This window comes from Chiloscyllium plagiosum, unplaced genomic scaffold, assembly GCF_037043375.1.
Source record: "Chiloscyllium plagiosum isolate Xiang-an unplaced genomic scaffold, Cpla_swu_hap1 HiC_scaffold_3, whole genome shotgun sequence".
Lineage (NCBI taxonomy): Eukaryota > Metazoa > Chordata > Chondrichthyes > Orectolobiformes > Hemiscylliidae > Chiloscyllium > Chiloscyllium plagiosum.
In genome coordinates, this window is record NW_028270141.1 from 155,760,041 (window position 1) to 155,778,106 (window position 18,066).

General features: G+C 46.3%; 1 protein-coding gene across 5 annotated transcripts in view; it reads right to left on the reverse strand.

The window, feature by feature from the left end:
• The window catches only part of tjap1 (tight junction associated protein 1 (peripheral)), an 84,553-nt gene that overhangs the window by 40,964 nt on the left and 25,523 nt on the right, over positions 1-18,066 (reverse strand). For 2 of the 5 annotated variants that reach the window (XM_043687364.2, XM_043687363.2), the window contains exons 1-2: positions 7,166-8,447; positions 2,593-2,621 (exon numbers count right to left, since the gene is read on the reverse strand). In XM_043687364.2, the coding sequence (XP_043543299.2) occupies positions 2,593-2,621; positions 7,166-8,263 (1,127 nt within the window). In that variant the 5' untranslated portion in view covers positions 8,264-8,447. The other 3 variants (XM_043687365.2, XM_043687366.2, XM_087984477.1) reach the window with 3 other exon arrangements.

Here is an 18,066-nt window from a genome sequence, read left to right on the forward strand (position 1 = left end):
GGTGGTTGTGGAAGTTAAGATCCTGCTCACAGAATTCTATCCTACACTATTCCATTCCCATCCATATGCCTATCCAATGACCATTTAAATGCCTTTAAAGTTGGCGAGTCTACTATTGATGCAGGCAGGGCATTGCATGCCACTGTTACTCTCTGAGTAAAGAAACTACCTCTGACATCTGTCCTATATCTATCACCCCTCAATTTAAAGCTATGCCCCCTCACATTGCCATCACCATCCAAGGAAAAAGGCTCTCACTGTCCACGCTATCTAACCCTCTGATCATCTTGTATGTTACTATGAACTCACCTCATCCTTTCTGCATCTACCCTGTCCAACCATACAGTCACAGAGATTACAGCACTCAAACAGAGCCTTCAGTCCAACTTGTCCATGCCAGATATCTTCAATTAATCTAGTCCCACTTGCAAGCAATTGGCCCATATTCTGCGAAAGCCCTCCCATCCGCATACCCATCCAAATGCCTTTTAAATGCTGTAATTGTACCAGCCTCCACCACTTCCTCAGGCAGCTCATTCCATACACGTACCACCCTGTGGATGAAAAAGTTGCCCCAAAGATCCCTTTTAAATCTTTCCTCTCTCACCTTCAACCAACACCCTTCAGTTTTGGATTCCTCTACCTAGGAAAAGGCCTTGTCTATTTATCCCATCCATGCCCCGCATAATTTTATAAACCTCTATAAGGTCACCCCTCAGCCTCTGACGCTCCAGGGAAAACAGCCTCAGCATATTCAACCTCTCACTACAGCTCAAATCCTCCAACCCTGGCAACATCCTTGTAAATCCTTTCAAGTTTCACAAAATCCTTCCAATAGCAGGAAGACCTGAACTGAACACAGTATTACAAACGTGGCCTAACCAATGTCCTGTACAGCCACAACATGACCTCCCAACTCCCATACTCAATACTCTGACCAATAAAGGAAAGCATACCAAACGCCTTCTTCACTATCCTATCTACCTGTGACTCCACTTTCAAGGAGCTACGAACCTGCACTCCAAGGTCTCTTCGTTCAGCAACACTCCCCAGGACCTTACCATTAAGTGCTCTGATTTGCCTTTCCAAAATGCAGCACCTCATATTGATCAGGATTAAATTCCATCTTCCACTCCTCGGCCCATTGGCCCATCCGTCCAACTGATCAAGATCCTGTTGTAATCTGAGGTAACCTTCTTCACTGTCCACTACACCTCCAATTTTTGTGTCTTCCGCAAACTTACTAACTATACCTCCTATGTTCATCTCCAAATCATTTATATAACTGACGAAAAGCAGTGGACCCAGCACCGATCCCTGTGGTACTCCACTGGTCACAGGCCTCCAGTCTGAAAAGCAACCCTCCACCGCCACCCTCCATCTCCTACCTTCTAGCCAATTTTGTATCCAAATGGCTAGTTCTCCCTGTATACCACATGATCTAACTTTGCTAAGCAGTCTACCATGCAGAATCTTGCCAAATGTTTTACTGAAGGCCATGGAAACAACATCCACTGCTTTGCCTTTATCAATCCTCCTGATCACTGCTTCAAAAAACTCAATCAAGTTTGTGAGACATGATTTCTCATGAACAAAGCCATGTTGACTATCTCTAACCAGTCCTTGCCTTTCCAAATACATGTAAATCCTGTCCCTCAGGATTTCCTCCAACAACTTACCCACCAGTGACATCAAGCTCACTAGTCTATAGCTCCCTGGCTTGTCCTTACCACCTATCTTAAACAGTGGCACCATGTTAGCCAACCTCCAGTCTACCAGCACCTTAGCCCTTCTAGAATTTTTTAAGTTATAATGAAATCACCCCTATTTCTTCTAAACTCTCGCTTCATACACGCCCATCAACCCCACCCAGACATGATTGGTAAACTCAGAACCTTACCACACATGCTACCAGACTCACTGAGTACTTGCCTTATTTTCTGCTTTTATTTATAATTTGCAAATGCAGTTTTGGTTTTGGTTTTTTTTAAAAAGCTGAAGAAAACCTGCTGTCCCTACATGGTCTGTGTGACACAGACTTCTCGTTCCATCAATGTGGCTGACTCTATCTCCCTGACAGCATTTGCTGGGCTATTTCACTGGGGAAATGTAAACTGTGGCCCCAACATCACCTTCTTGAAACATTAACGTTCTGCAGAGATACAAGAAAGCAGAGAAAATCCTGAAAGGACTATGATCTTTTGATCGCTCTGCCCATAAATTCTGTAATGTGTGTGCTTCTCCCTCACTTCACCTAACTGACCTTCTGTGCTTTCTGACCTTGAAAGTTTTGAAGGATAGGTAATTAATGTGACCTTTGCCTGCATTTCTCAATCTCAGCATCAATTTAAAATGTTTCTGTTGCATGCGGTTGTTTTGAAGCTTCCCACACACCCACAAATGGAGAAGGCTCCAAGCAATGGCAGTGCTCACACACTCAAACATCACAGCTTCATGCTGCAGAGCAAGCTGTGTCATATGGCCAAGCGGAGGGTTAATTTAAGACTTGGGAAATGCCCATGATACAAACAGCTTGTAACTCTCTCAACAATTCCAAAAAACTACAACACATAATAGTGTAACGTAACTGACCTGATCCTGTCTTCATCAGACAGTGGCTCCTGTTGGGAAAAGCAGAAAGGTGACTATTAGAATGATTACATTCACGGAGGAGTTCAAAAAAGCTGCAACAATTCATTAAGGCAAATACAACTTTTCTTGAATTCTCAACTGTATAATGTAACCTCTGGATTTGTCATGAATCTTCAATGCACGTCCCTCACAGCTGGCACGAGGGTGGGATGGTTGTGGTACGGGGGGGAAGGGTGCAGATGTCAGCAATACGGGGGGGGGGGGCGCGAGGGGGGAGAGGGCGCATGTCACCGGTACAGGGGGGCAGGGGAGGAGGCATTACCAGCACTGGGGTGGGGGGTTGGAGGGGGCACGTGTAACGGTACCAGTGGGGGGGAGGGAGGGCAGTCTCACCGGTACATTCAAACCAGCCGTCTAACCAACTGAGCTCAGTGAGCTTTCATTCAGCTGAAAAGATTTTTCAGCAGAGACCGGGCACAGTTTCCATCTATACCATAACCACTCTGAGTTTATCAAAGGGCAGGAAGCTGGTTGACAGTTTAGGACAAGGCTGTCAGAGCTTTAACCCAGAGCATGATTCAAAGTGAGGGAACAGACTCAGGGAATACATTGGTCAATATCAGACTGTGGGGCAGAGTGATGAGCAGTTCCTGGCATTGCAGGAGAGAGACAGAAATGTAAGGTAACCGTTTACTACAGAAATGAGGTGAGGTGAGGGATTATCTTTATATTTCAAGGTAATCCGATATTAACAGAAGGACTCCGCACAGCTTTATGTGGTTAAGCCTGATTCGGCAGTGGATGATGAAATTAGGGAGTGCTGGGACACAGTGATGGTTTTAATGGAGATAAGGATTTCAGCAGAGACAGTGCAAGCATGGCTGAGCATATCAGTTGTTCCAGAACCGTCATGGGTGAACTGACGGTTTCAAAGGTGTGTTATTGAAAATGCAGGAAGAAGCAAACTAGAGATAGAATTGTTTTTTCTCAGGGATGAAGAGACAGGAGAAAGTGTTTGGTTATGGATGGCAGAGATAGCCATATCTGGGCTGATACGATGGGATCACAGAGCACCAGAGATTATATAGTCAAAGAGCTGGCTGCTGAAATGGACTAGGGAATTTAAACCGAGGGAGAAATGCAGAGGGTTTAACAGGGTAGCTCTGATAGAAAAGACAGACCATCACAAGATGGAGGGTGAAATCAATGTTAATAAGAAGCCACTTGGTAGAGATTGAAGGAAAGTAGTCGTGAAGATATCGCAGAATACATTTCATTTTAATGTGTCATTTCAGGGCCATGATAATAACAAAGATTTGTAAACAAGAGGTGGGACAAGTATAACAGGAGGCTGCTCATACAGAAACCTCTGCTGGTGATTAGACAGTGAAGCAGCAATCCTCCCTAAGAGTTATTCCATGGAATGTGGCCATTGCCTGGCCAGCACTGATTGCCCTTTCCTAACATTTTGAACTATTGCAGCCCTTGTGGTTGTGCTGTTGGCGAGGTGGGCGTGAGGGGGCAGGATTTTGACCCAGAGATATTTTTCAAATCAGGATTCCATCAAATTCAGAGAGAAACCTGCAAATTGTGGTGCCCCGCATAGATCTGCTGCCTTATCCTTCTACATGGTAGAGGTCAGGGGACAAACACACAAATGCTGCAGAAACTCAGTAGGTCTGGCAGGATTTGTGGAAAGAGAAACAGAGTTAACGTTTCAAGCCTGATACGACTTCTTCAGAACTGGGCGGGGTAGAGGTCATGGATTTGCAAGGTACCATTGAAAGAATCCTGGTGTGTTGTAGCAATGTATCTTGTAGAGAGTATACACAGGCACTGATGGTGCAGGGAATGAATCCTCAACTTGGGGTTACTGAGCTTTGTCGTTGATTGTGATGTCGGAGCTGCACATTGCAAGGCAAATGGAAGGTACACCATCACACGTCTGACGTCTACTTTGTTGAGGATGAGCAGGATTTACAGAGTGAGAGGAGGTTTTCAGCACCGACTCCTGAATCTCTGCCTTGGTCTTCCGGTCACTGCATTTGTTTGGTTGTAGTCAATGGTAAGCCCTATGATGTTGAAAGTTGCGGGGCGGGGTGGGGAGGCAGCAATGATGGCCATGTCACAGGCAGATACTCTCTCTTGCTGGAGATGGCCACTGCTTGATCTGGCAGCAATGTCAAAGAACAAATGGAACTCAGGAACAAGTGAAGGTTAGAAGTTAATTCAGGGAAGATTAGGGATATATAACAGGAGGTCATCATTGAGGTTAGACTTTGAGGTATGTGCGTCAAAATAAAAGGTATGGGCCTGGAGTCTGTCAAGCCAACATCTAACTTCTGGTAGAGAATTTCCAAGCCACAATGAATGGTGGTGAACATTGTGCAATCAGCAACGAACATTTCCACTTCTGAGCTTATGACGGAGAGCAGGTCATTGATGAAGCCGTTGAAGATGGGTAGGCCGAGGACACGGCCCTGAGGAACTCCTGCAGAGATGTCCTGGAGTGAAGATGACTGACCTCCTCCAACCACAACCACATTTCTTTCTGCCAGGTCTGACCTCAGTCAGTGGCAAGCTTTCTCCTTGACTCCAACTGACACCAGGTTTCTCAATGTCACACTGTGTCAAAAGCTGCCTTGATATCAAGACACTGACTCCCATTTCACCTGACTTGGAAATAAATCAGCATTCCTTTACAAAAGCTGGAAATCCTTGCCTAACTGCACTATAGTAAGTGGTCTTTGGCAGTTCAAGGGGGCAGTTTACCACCACTTTCTCAAGAGCACTTAGGCTTTGGTAATAAATGGTGGTTCTTGAGTGATGTCCGCATCCCATGAATGAATAAAAACAACTTTGGATTTCAGTTCTTTTGCCCATAGAATCAAAGAGTTATACAGCACAGCATCAGACCCTTCAGTCCAATTTCTCCATGCCAATCAGATATTCTAAACTGATCTTGGCCCATTTGCCAGCACCCGGCCCATATCCCTCCAAACCCTTCCTATTCATATACCCATCCAAATGCCTTTTAAATGTTGCGATTGTACCAGCCTCCACCACTTCCTCTGGCAGCTCATTCCATACACGTACCACCCTCTGTGTGAAAGAGTTGCCCCTGAGGTCTCTGTTATATCTTTCCCCTCTCACCCTAAACCTATGCCCTCTAGTTCTGGACTCCCCCACCCCAGGGAAAAGACCTTGTCTATTTATCCTATTCATGCTCTTCATGATTTTATAAACCTCTATACGATCACCCCTCAGCCTCCGACGCTCCAGGGAAAACAGCCCCAACTATTCAGCCTCCCCCATAGCTCAAACCCTCTAACCTTGGCAACATCCTTGTAAATTTTTTCGGAATCCTTTCAAATCCATGTGCGAAGACCATGATGATGTCAGGAGCTGAGACACTTGGCGAAGTGAGCAGGTTATTGCTGAGCTGGTGCTGTTTGAAAGCATTATTGATGATAGCTTCCATCACTTTACTGAGGACTGAGATAGACTGTTGCAGCGGTAACTGGCCGGGTTGGACATACTGGGCTAATTTTCCACGTTGCTGAGGGGATGCATGTTTTGACCGTACTGAAAGAGCTTGGCTCAGAGAGTGGCAAGTTCTGGAACACATACCTGCATTATTGGTAGGATGTTGCTCAAAGCCTTTGTATTATCCAGTTAAATAAAGCCTGACAGCCTGCATTGCAGATCTCGAGTCACTGTGTTCAATCAGTAGCAGGTTATACTAAAGCTGCATCAAATACTGGCCTGGCCAAGGAGGAAATGGTGCAGGGGCAGCATTGTCAATGGAATAAATCCTGAGATTCACACTCAGATGAAAGCATACAGTGCTGGAACAAGCCAGCAGGTCTGGTATCCTCTGTGGATACAGAAACAACGTTAATGCTTCCAGTCCGTTATAACATGGAATCATTCTGGAGTCATTATGCACTCAAAGGGTTAACTGTTTCTCTCTCCACAGACATTGCCAAACCTCCTGAGTTTGTCTCATTCTCTGTTTCAATTTCAGATCTCTGGCATCTGCAGGACTTTGCTTTTATTTTAGCCTCAACAGAATGTGTTGGGGACGTGGGCTCAAATCCCACACAGCTGCTGGCACTGAAATGGTAGTGAAAAGGGCAGTCAGTGAAACAACTGTCAACAACAAAACCTCTGTCCTCCCCTGAACATACCAATTCATGCTGCAAACCCCAGATGTGACTCTTCCCAATGCTACAGAGTCCTCCTCAGAGCTATCTCAGCACAAAATGAAGGATTCATTTTATCAGCAGTGGCCTACAGAAACTGTCCAATTAACACCAAGTCATTGGAGAATACAGTTTTCAATCAACTTAATTAAGACTAGCAGCTCTTAGAAGATAATGGTGTGCGTTATTCAATGGAAAGACTAATAAAGGTACACACTGAATCAGTCAACCTGCAGTAGATGTGTCAGGGCACAGGTGACATCTCAACAGGACACATTTCAGACTATTCAAAAAATGATCACTTAACCATTTTAACATACATGAAAACCCAACAAATCAGACATTTGACTTCTTTCTTAGTCCCTTACCTTATTTTGCACAATGCTGGATACCATTTGCAGAGCAGCCAAATGCCTATCCTGATCTGAATGCAGAGATGGGTTTAAATCAGCTGGATACTTGGCAGCAATGGCCTTGTGTGCCACTCCAGTTTCTAGATTATGAGGCCTGCTTTCAAATTCATCTTTATTTCCTCTAGCCAGCCTGGTCTTTGGGTGCTCTTCCTTGTCACTCACTTCCAATGTCTGTTTTGTACTCTGACAACTGTCTTTGATTTCTCTTTGAACATCAGGGACCTCTGTCTGCATGCTTGCATGTTTCTCAATGTCATCTTTCCTTGCTATGAACTGCTTTCCAATTGTGCTGGGGCTCATTGGTCTCCCTGTATCTTGCCATCCTTTCCTGCATTCAACCTCAATATTCAGGCTGTTCCTTCTTCTTGCATCCAAACCCTTTACTAACTCCTCCCCTGTTTTGTCTCGCATTTTCCTCTTGCTGTGCATTGCCTGTGCGTCCCAATCCTGGCTTGACTTATTTGAACAGTGGCTAATGGTTTGTCCTTTTCCCTGAGGAGTTGCTACGGATTGCAAATTGTGTGGGCTCAGCACTTGAAAGGTGATCTCATCGAGGAACTTGGAAAACCTCAGCTTCTCCTCGATGATGCCTGGATCTGGAACTCTGTGCCTAGCCTGTGATAAACCAGATTGTGGTGACAGATTGCCTTGCACAGAAGCTCTTCTGTCCTTGGATCCTTTTGAAATCTGTTCAGAAGGAAACAGTGACTGCTCTGATGTACTTTGGGCTAACATTTCTGCAGACCTTGCCTTACGCAAGGCTTCAACCTGAACTCCAAGAGTGTTGGCCTGTTTGAGAATTCCTTTCAGAGGCAGCCGAGTCGGGGAAATAGCCAGTTCCCTTGGAGCCAGAACTTGAGCAGGCTCTTTGAAAACTAAACTACGGCCCGAGCTCCTGGTTTTCAGCGGTCGTTTGAAATGTTCATCCTCACTCAGAGAAATCAGGACTGTTTTCTCTCTGTTACTTACAAACTTGGTGAAACCTTGCACTGCAGATTTTGGATCACTTTCATCTGACTTTCTGCAAAAGCCTAGGGGAGACTGATTCCTCATTTCCAGGCCACTCAGAGAAGATACATTCTCTCGTTCACTACTCGAATCCTCAGACCAGAGGGGAGAAACAGGAGCATTTGATGCTTCCAGACTTTTCACACACTGCAAACCCCCTACATCTGACTTGCCAATGGTATCCGTCAAAGCGAGTAGTCTATGCTGCGAGAGAGGCAGATGGCTGTTGCCAGTTACCTGACTCAGCTCAGCTGAGGCTGCTGGGTCAGCTAGCTCATCCCTAAAATCTGGAGGCTCATGTCGATTCTCCCGGTGCTGAGGCGGTGCCTTTCTGTAGGGCTTTCTTGGTGCTGCTGTGTTACTCATGTTCAGGTTCTCTAAGCTTCATTCCCAACTGTACAATCTGACAAGCCAAAAGCAGAGGGGTTACAAACATTTCACTGAGTGTGAGGATTTGCAAAATGACAGTGCTTGCAGTAGATTCAACCCTGCCCAAAATTTTAATCAAGTGACTCACTGAGCTGACAAAGTGATCGAAATAAGCATTAGACATGCACTGCTATCGAAAGAGCTGTTGATGTAAATAACTATCAAAAGGACATCAATTCATGTGTACTGCCTGTGGAACAGAAGCCACAAAGTTCCTTTCAGCTAGAAATGGAACAGTTGACATAGGAGAGAACATTGATTAGCTGCAAAATGTTATTGATTAAACTGTCTGCGACGTCAATATTTGGAATGTGTTGATGTGATTAAAGGTTCCAAATTGAGTGGTCAATCTTTCTCCTGTATTATGCATTGACTGTCACATTCCAATGTTAAGAGTGATGTTAGCTCATTTTGCAAAGTTAGTCAACTTACCTGACGATTTGGTTTTAAATATAGCTATTATCAAACTGTATACAACATCTCAATGTTAATGAGCTAATGAGCTCAATGTAGCAAAACAGAATGGGAACCCAAAGATCACTCCAAATCCTTTGGTGATTTGGGTCGAGACACACATCCTTTGGGAGACCCGAACTTGAATATCTTTAAGAAAAAAACATCTGTTTTGCACCAATCAGGACAATTTGCAAGAATACCAATTTCAAGGGAAAATCAATGATTATAATGTGTGAGGACAGTGCTTGTCATTTGGAACCTGGACTCTGATTGGTAGAGGTGTTGCCATAGAGAATTCACCAGTGTTGATGACTGAGAGTTCATTGCAGGGTTTTGCAGGTTGACTCAGATCAGTCAAGGCACTGCCCAGACAAATGAACCAGTGAATGACTCTCATCTGTTATGTTTATTTGAAACAGGCAAGTCTGCGTACAAATTCTTTCTACCTGCAAGGCATAGACCCTCTAGATTAATAGATGTAGCTTCCAGTCCACTCGTCAACCATTCAACAGTCTCCTCATTTTGCCTTAAAACAGTATTCTTGTGAATTGTGCTGATGAAAGATGAGAAGCTTTGACAAGATGTGTCTATTTGCAGTGGCACTGAATACAAATACATTTAAAGGAAGCATCACCAACAAGACTAGACTATTTATTGCCAATCCCTCAACCTCACGGGGCATGAACCACGTTTGTACGTTACACAAGTCAAGTACTGGATAGATCAGGTAAGGATAGCCATAACCGAAAACCAGGAGCTAGTTAGAAAATGTGATGTGATGACTTTCTGCAAAGGATCACCAAAATGTGCAATGGCTGCCCACAGAGGGAGCAATGACATAAATATTGGCAAGAGAACCTGGTCGATGCTTGAGAGAATGAGTTGTGGGCATTCATTTTTGAAGGACCGTGTGAAACTGTGCTATAAATGTTCACAAGGGGACAACAATTGTCAAATCAAATGATAACAGAACTCAAACACTGAGTGAAACTGCTGAAAATACTCAGCAGAACGGAGAGCATTCATGGAGAGAAAGACAGGGTTAACTCCTCAGACCAATGACTGATCATCAAACTGAAACATAATTGACCTGAAACATTCGCTGTGTCCCTCTCTACTAATGCTGCCGGGTTTGCTGAGTTCTCCAATATTTTCCATTCTCCTGACCATTCCTGATTTTAACAACTCCATTAGTGGTTGTCAAGCCAAGATCTAGAATTTCCTTTGTAAACCTCGCTGCCCCACTGTCCTCATTAAAGACATGATTCGGAGATGCCGGTGTTGGACTGGGGTGTACAAAGTTAAAAATCACACAACACCAGGTTATAGTCCAACAGGTTTAATTGGAAGCACACTAGCTTTCGGAGCGTCACTCCTTCATCAGGTGGTAGTGGAGGGCTCGATCGTAACACACAGAAATTATAGCAAAACTTTACAGTGTGATGTAACTGAAATTATACATTGAAAAATTGATTGTCTGTTAAGCCTTTCATCTGTTAGAATACCATGATAGTTTCACTTCTTTCATGTGTAAATCACAAAACCTTTTTTTAAAAAGTTGCATTCTCAGGTTAGCTGTTAATAATGGTGATAGCGAGACAATATGTTGAAGGTGTACTTTCCATTGTAGTCCTTGGGGTTTAGAGACACTTACAGTGCTGTTCGGAAGGGAATTACAGAATTTTGACCCAATTTTGAAGGAACAGGACTACATTTCCAGTCAGGATACTAAGTGGCTTTGAGGAGAACTTGCAAACTGGTGACCATCTCAACACGGACATCTACTTCAAACCCACCAACTCCTACAGCAATTAGGACTACACCTCCTCCCTATCCTGCTTCCTGTAAAAACACTATGCCTTATTCCCAAGGATTCCTAACTCCTCTGCCTCTGCCCCATCTGCTCCCAGGAGGACCAATTCCACTATAGAACATCCCAGCTGGCCTCCTTCTTCAAAGACCCGCAATTTCCCCTCCTACATTAGATTACATTAGATTACATTACAGTGTGGAAACGGGCCCTTCGGCCCAACAAGTCCACATCGACCCGCCGAAGCGAAACCCACCCATACCTCTACATTTACCCCTTACCTAACACTACGGGCAATTTAGTATGGCCAATTCACCTGGCCCTGCACATCTTTGGACTGTGGGAGGAAACCGGAGCACCCGGAGGAAACCCACGCAGACACGGGGAGAACGTACAAACTCCACACAGTCAGTCGCCTGAGGCGGGAATTGAACCCGGGTCTCTGGTGCTGTGAGGCAGCAGTGCTAACCACTGTGCCACCGTGCCGCCCACTGGTCAACGATGGTCAACGATGTCCTCCAGCACATCTCCACTTCCTGCATCTCGGCCCTTGAACCCCACCCCTCCAATCACAACAAGGACAGAACCCCCACCCCACCCCACCGCGTCTTCACCTTCCAACCCACCAACCTCCGCATACATCACATCATCCTCCACCATTTCCGCCACCTACAAACAGACCCCACCATGAGAGATATATTTCCCTCCCACCCCTATCTACGTTCTGCAGAGACTATTCCCTCCGAGACTGCCTCGTTAGGTCCACTCCTCCCACCAATCCATTCTCCACTCCCGGCACTTGCCCTTGCCACCGTAAGAGGTGTAAAACCTGCACCCACACCTCCAAGATCCCAAAAGATCCTTCCCTATCCGACAGATGTTCCTGTACCTCCACATCATTTACTGTGTGCGTGGGTGTGGTCTCCTCTACATTGGGAAGACGGGACGCCAACTTGCGAATCGTTTCAGAGAACATCTCGGGGACACATGCACCAACCACCCCCACTGCCCCGTTTCCGAACACTTTAACATCCCCTTCCACTCCGCCAAGGACTTACAAGTCCTGGGCCTCCTAGCTACCTGATGCCTGGAGGAAAAACATCTCATCTTCCACCTTGGGACCCTCCAACCACACAGGATCAATGTGGATTTCACCAGTTTCCTCATTTCCCCTCCTCCACCTTATCCCAGATCCAGCCCTCCAACTCGGCACCTCCCTTTTGACCTGTCCTACCTGTCCACCTTCCTTCCCACCTATCTGCTCTGCTCTCCTCTCCGACCTATCACCATCATCCCCACCTTCATCTACCTATCGTATTCCCAGCTACCTTCCCCCCGCCCGACTCCCTTCCCATTTCTCTCTCAGCCCCCTTGGCCCACCCTCTTATTCCTGATGAAGGGCTTATGCTCGAAACGTCGACTCTCCTGCTCCTCAGATGGTGCCTGAGCAGCTGTGCTTTTCCAGCACCACACGTTTTTGACTCTGATCACCAGCATCTGCACTCCTTACTTCCTCCTAATCCCAAATATCTGATGCCGCTCGTCCTTCTAAAGAATAGTGCACATGGCTTTGAGGAGCCTGAGTTTATTTTTTAAACCTACCTTGGGACATTCACATTACAGACACTACATAAATACAGCTTGTTATTAGAAAAACAAACTAATGTGGATACTGGAAACATGAAATTAAAACAATGTGATTTATACATATCTAGATATTTATCTCCAAACCCTTCATGTTGGATTGTTGATTTTTGAGTTACTGACATGTGGATTATCCATATAACTGAAGTTGTTTCAGGTTTAATTTGTAAATATTTAGGTAGGCAGAGTGATTTCTATTAAAACACATGACAGCAAACTCATAACCAACTGGGCACCTATGGGAAGGACAGCAAACCATTGACCAACTGGGCACCCATGGGACAGGTCAGAAAATCCATAACCAACTGGGCAGCTATGGGACAGGACAGCAAACCCTTGACCAACTGGGCACCCATGGGACAGGTCAGAAAATCCTTAACCAACTGGGCAGCTATGGGACAGGACAGCAAACCCTTGGCCAACTGGGCAGCTATGGGATAGGACAGCAAACACTTGACCAACTGGGCAGCTATGGGACAGGACAGCAAACCCTTAACCAACTGGGCAGCTATGGGACAGGACAGCAAACCCTTAGCCAACTGGGCAGCTATGGGACAGGACAGCAAACCCTTGACCAACTGGGCAGCTATGGGACAGGACAGAAACCCTTAACCAACTGGGCAGCTATGGGGCAGGACAGCAAACCCTTGACCGACTGGGCAGCTATGGGACAGGACAGCAAACCCTTGGCCGACTGGGCAGCTATGGGACAGGACAGCAAACCCTTGACCAACTGGGCAGCTATGGGACAGGACAGAAACCCTTGACCAACTGGGCAGCTATGGGACAGGACAGAAACCCTTAACCAACTGGGCAGCTATGGGACAGGACAGCAAATCCTTGGCCAAATGGGCAGCTATGGGACAGGACAGCAAACCCTTGACAGACAGGGCAGCTATGGGACAAAACAGCAAACCCTTAACCAACTGGGCAGCTATGAGACAGGACAGCAAACCCTTAATCAACTGGGCAGCTATGGGACAGGACAGCAAACCCTTGACCGACTGGGCAGCTATGGGACAGGACAGCAAACCCTTGACCGACTGGGCAGCTATGGGACAGGACAGCAAACCCTTGACAGACTGGGCAGCTATGGGACAGGACAGAAACCCTTGACCAACTGGGCAGCTATGGGACAGGACAGCAAACCCTTGACCGACTGGGCAGCTATGGGACAGGACAGCAAACCCTTGACAGACTGGGCAGCTATGGGACAGGATAGCATACCCTTAACCAACTGGGCACCCATGGGACAGGACAGCAAACCCTTGACCAACTGGGCAGCTATGGGACAGGACAGCAAACCCTTGACCGACTGGGCAGCTATGGGGCAGGACAGCAAACCCTTGACCGACTGGGCAGCTATGGGACAGGACAGCAAACCCTTGACCGACTGGGCAGCTATGGGGCAGGACAGCAAACCCTTGACCAACTGGGCAGCTATGGGACAGGACAGCAAACCCTTGACCAACTGGGCAGCTATGGGACAGGACAGAAACCCTTGACCAACTGGGCAGCTATGGGACAGGACAGCAAACCCTTGACCAACTGGGCAGCTATGGGACAGGACAGCAAACCCTTAACCAACTGGGCAGCTATGGGACAGGACAGCAAATCCTTGGCCAAATGGGCAGCTATGGGACAGGACAGCAAACCCTTGACAGACAGGGCAGCTATGGGACAAAAGAGCAAACCCTTAACCAACTGGGCAGCTATGAGACAGGACAGCAAACCCTTAATCAACTGGGCAGCTATGGGACAGGACAGCAAACCCTTGACCGACTGGGCAGCTATGGGACAGGACAGCAAACCCTTGACAGACTGGGCAGCTATGGGACAGGACAGAAACCCTTGACCAACTGGGCAGCTATGGGACAGGACAGCAAACCCTTGACCAACTGGGCAGCTATGGGACAGGACAGCAAACCCTTGATCGACTGGGCAGCTATGGGACAGGACAGCAAACCCTTGACAGACTGGGCAGCTATGGGACAGGATAGCATACCCTTAACCAACTGGGCACCCATGGGACAGGACAGCAAACCCTTGACCAACTGGGCAGCTATGGGACAGGACAGCAAACACTGGACCGACTGGGCAGCTATGGGACAGGACAGCAAACCCTTGACAGACTGGGCAGCTATGGGACAGGATAGCATACCCTTAACCAACTGGGCACCCATGGGACAGGACAGCAAACCCTTGACCAACTGGGCAGCTATGGGACAGGACAGCAAACCCTTAACCAACTGGGCAGCTATGGGACAGGACAGCAAACCCTTAACCAACTGGGCAGCTATGGGACAGGACAGAAACCCTTAACCAACTGGGCAGCTATGGGACAGAACAGCAAACCCTTAATCAACGGGGCAGCTATGGGACAGGACAGCAAACCCTTGACCAACTGGGCAGCTATAAGACAGAACAGCAAACCCTTAATCAACTAGGCAGCTATGGGACAGGACAGCATACCCTTAACCAACTGGGTAGCTATGGGACAGGACAGCAAACCCTTGACCAACTGGGCAGCTATGGGACAGGACAGCAAACCCTTGACCAACTGGGCAGCTTTGGGACAGGACAGCAAACCCTTAACCAACTGGGCAGCTATGGGACAGGACAGCAAACCCTTGACCAACTGGGCAGCTATGGGACAGGACAGCAAACCCTTGACCGACTGGGCATCTATGGGACAGGACAGCAAACCCTTGACAGACTGGGCAGCTATGGGACAGGACAGAAACCCTTAACCAACTGGGCAGCTATGGGGCAGGACAGCAAACCCTTGACAGACTGGGCAACTATGGGACAGGACAGCAAACCCTTAACCAACTGGGCAACTATGGGACAGGACAGCATACCCTTAACCAACTGGGCAGCTATGGGACAGGACAGCAAACCCTTGACCAACTGGGCAGCTATGGGACAGGACAGCAAACCCTTAACCAACTGGGCAGCTATGGGACAGGACAGCAAACCCTTGACCAACTGGGCAGCTATGGGACAGGACAGCAAACCCTTGACCAACTGGGCAGCTATGGGACAGGACAGCAAACCCTTAACCAACTGGGCAGCTATGGGACAGGACAGTAAAACCTTGACCAACTGGGCAGCTATGAGACAGAACAGCAAACCCTTAACCAACTGGGCAGCTATGGGACAGGACAGAAACCCTTAACCAACTGGGCAGCTATGGGACAGAACAGCAAACCCTTAATCAACTGGGCAGCTATGGGACAGGACAGCAAACCCTTGACCAACTGGGCAGCTATGGGACAGGACAGCAAACCCTTGACCAACTGGGCAGCTATGGGACAGGACAGCAAACCCTTGATCAACTGGGCAGCTATGGGACAGGACAGAAACCTTTGACCGACTGGGCAGCTATGGGACCAGGAGTGTGCTGGTTGATGAATAGGCCCACATAATCGATGTAAAAATCACACACTACATCAGAGAAACATAATGCACGGGGGTATACGCATCACTGTTACACTTTATTAACAGCATAAATCATTTAAATAGCAATGTAACTTTGCCTTATATAAAACTTACCGGCACCCTCAGCTGAGTAATGGGACATCGCGGAGATCACAATAATAAACTTCCAGTATTTCAGGGATATAATGTTTGCCAGTTTATTGAGAGTGCAAGTTAAAACAAAGTTTGCTCCTATAGAGAAAACCTTCCTGGACAGTAATGGGAATTTGAGAGAGTTTCACAAGCACAGAGTCAACAATACAGTGCATTAGTATTCAGTTAGAATATTCAGAATTCTTTTTGAAGCTTAGGGGAAGGTTTTGGATTCCATTTGGGAAATCTTTGCAGACACTTGGCTAAAGCTGGATCTGAATAACAGTTGGTCTAAAAGGAGAGAATTCCGAACTGTTAAGAAGGAGACCTGAGTGTAAGGAGTTTAGTTCTCAAGCTCGAGATCTGAAGTGCTTAGTTAAAACCCTGAAGCAGTTATATGAGATGAGCTGAACGACTGCTCCCATTATTAGTTGAGACATTAATAATGCAGGGAGAAATATAATGTGCAGGGTGGGAGGTTTAGTGTAGATGAGCAGTAATTGCTTTTCACCCCGAGGTTGATGGGAAGCTGCCTGTGAGGTTCATAGAGTTGGGAAACCTCACAATCTTTTTTATTAAATGTGGAAAACATTCAAGGCCATGGATTAAGACAGGTGCTGGTAAATGGGATTAATGTAGACAGGTCAGTAAGAACTCGATGGGTCAAATGGCCTTTTCCATGCTCCTTGAATCTCTGACTCTATGAAAGTTGAAGCTCTGTTGTATGTAGATTCAAGCGACGATGAGATTCCCTTGGTGAGGTACTGAAGCCACAGTTAGACTAACTTTATAGATGTCTCAGGTGAGTATTCCAAAGGACTGCTGTTGGGATGAATGGGATTGCACTTTACCATGTATTTTGCAAACTTTAACTTTTCTAAATCGCAAATAGTTTGGCTTATTCTATTTATCTTAATTTTAAACTTACGTACATCTGCCTTGCTGCTCAAACCAAAGCTGCAGCATGTGTGCTTCTGTTTTAGTGAGAGAGCACTCTGGTAAATCCAAACAGAAATAAAGACCAACTCTCAAGCTGGATTGATGCTGCAGCCTGGTTGGTCCTGACATACTGCCAACTGGGATTAGCACAGAAAATGCTCAGAGTAAGCAGCAGGTTAATAAGCAATCTCTGTGGAAAGAGAACAGGGTTCATTGTACAGGTTCTTGTTTATTTCATACAGCCAGCAGCCCACAGTGTTCCCCAGAATTCATGCTATAAACCTGCAACTTGAACTGGAAGTGAATCACAAAAACATTCCTGCTTTGAAATATAGCACTGAGTACTTTGGATCTTTCCCTCAACTCGAAGCACTATGAATTAAATAACTGGGGAAAAAAGATTCAGCTGAAAAAAATAATCTGGCTGCTTCATTCATCGATGTATGTTAACCCGAACACTCCCGGTGCCTAACCCCCACACTGCTTCGGTCAGAGCTGCGGACCTGATGAGAAGAGCTCCCTCTCAGGTCTATCTTGACAATTCAAGTCCTGTTTATAGCTCAGAAATGTCACTAACTCAGAAATACTTACTCAATGTTGTTATTGTATTCTTCAACCTTGAGACTGCAAGGGAGCAGACTTTAAATGCATCACATTTTCGCATTAGAATCAATATAAAAGCTACGGTTATATTCTGTATGCGCTTGCGTGTCAGAATAACATGATCCCTTTATACCCTGTAAACACAAATCCCATACATTGCTAAATTCCAATTTAGGTAAGTGAATCATTTTGAAACACAAAGAACAAATGTGAACTTGCTATTTGGAGTGCCAGTAAATCACTGCTACCCAACACCATGCCCACCCTGCTCACTACACACCACTCTCTCATCATTCTGGGCCCTTAATCCAATTCATCTTCCAATCACAGACTGTCCCATTTCCCAAAGTGCCCTCCAGGTCACACATGCTTCCTGACCCACCATTCACTTGTG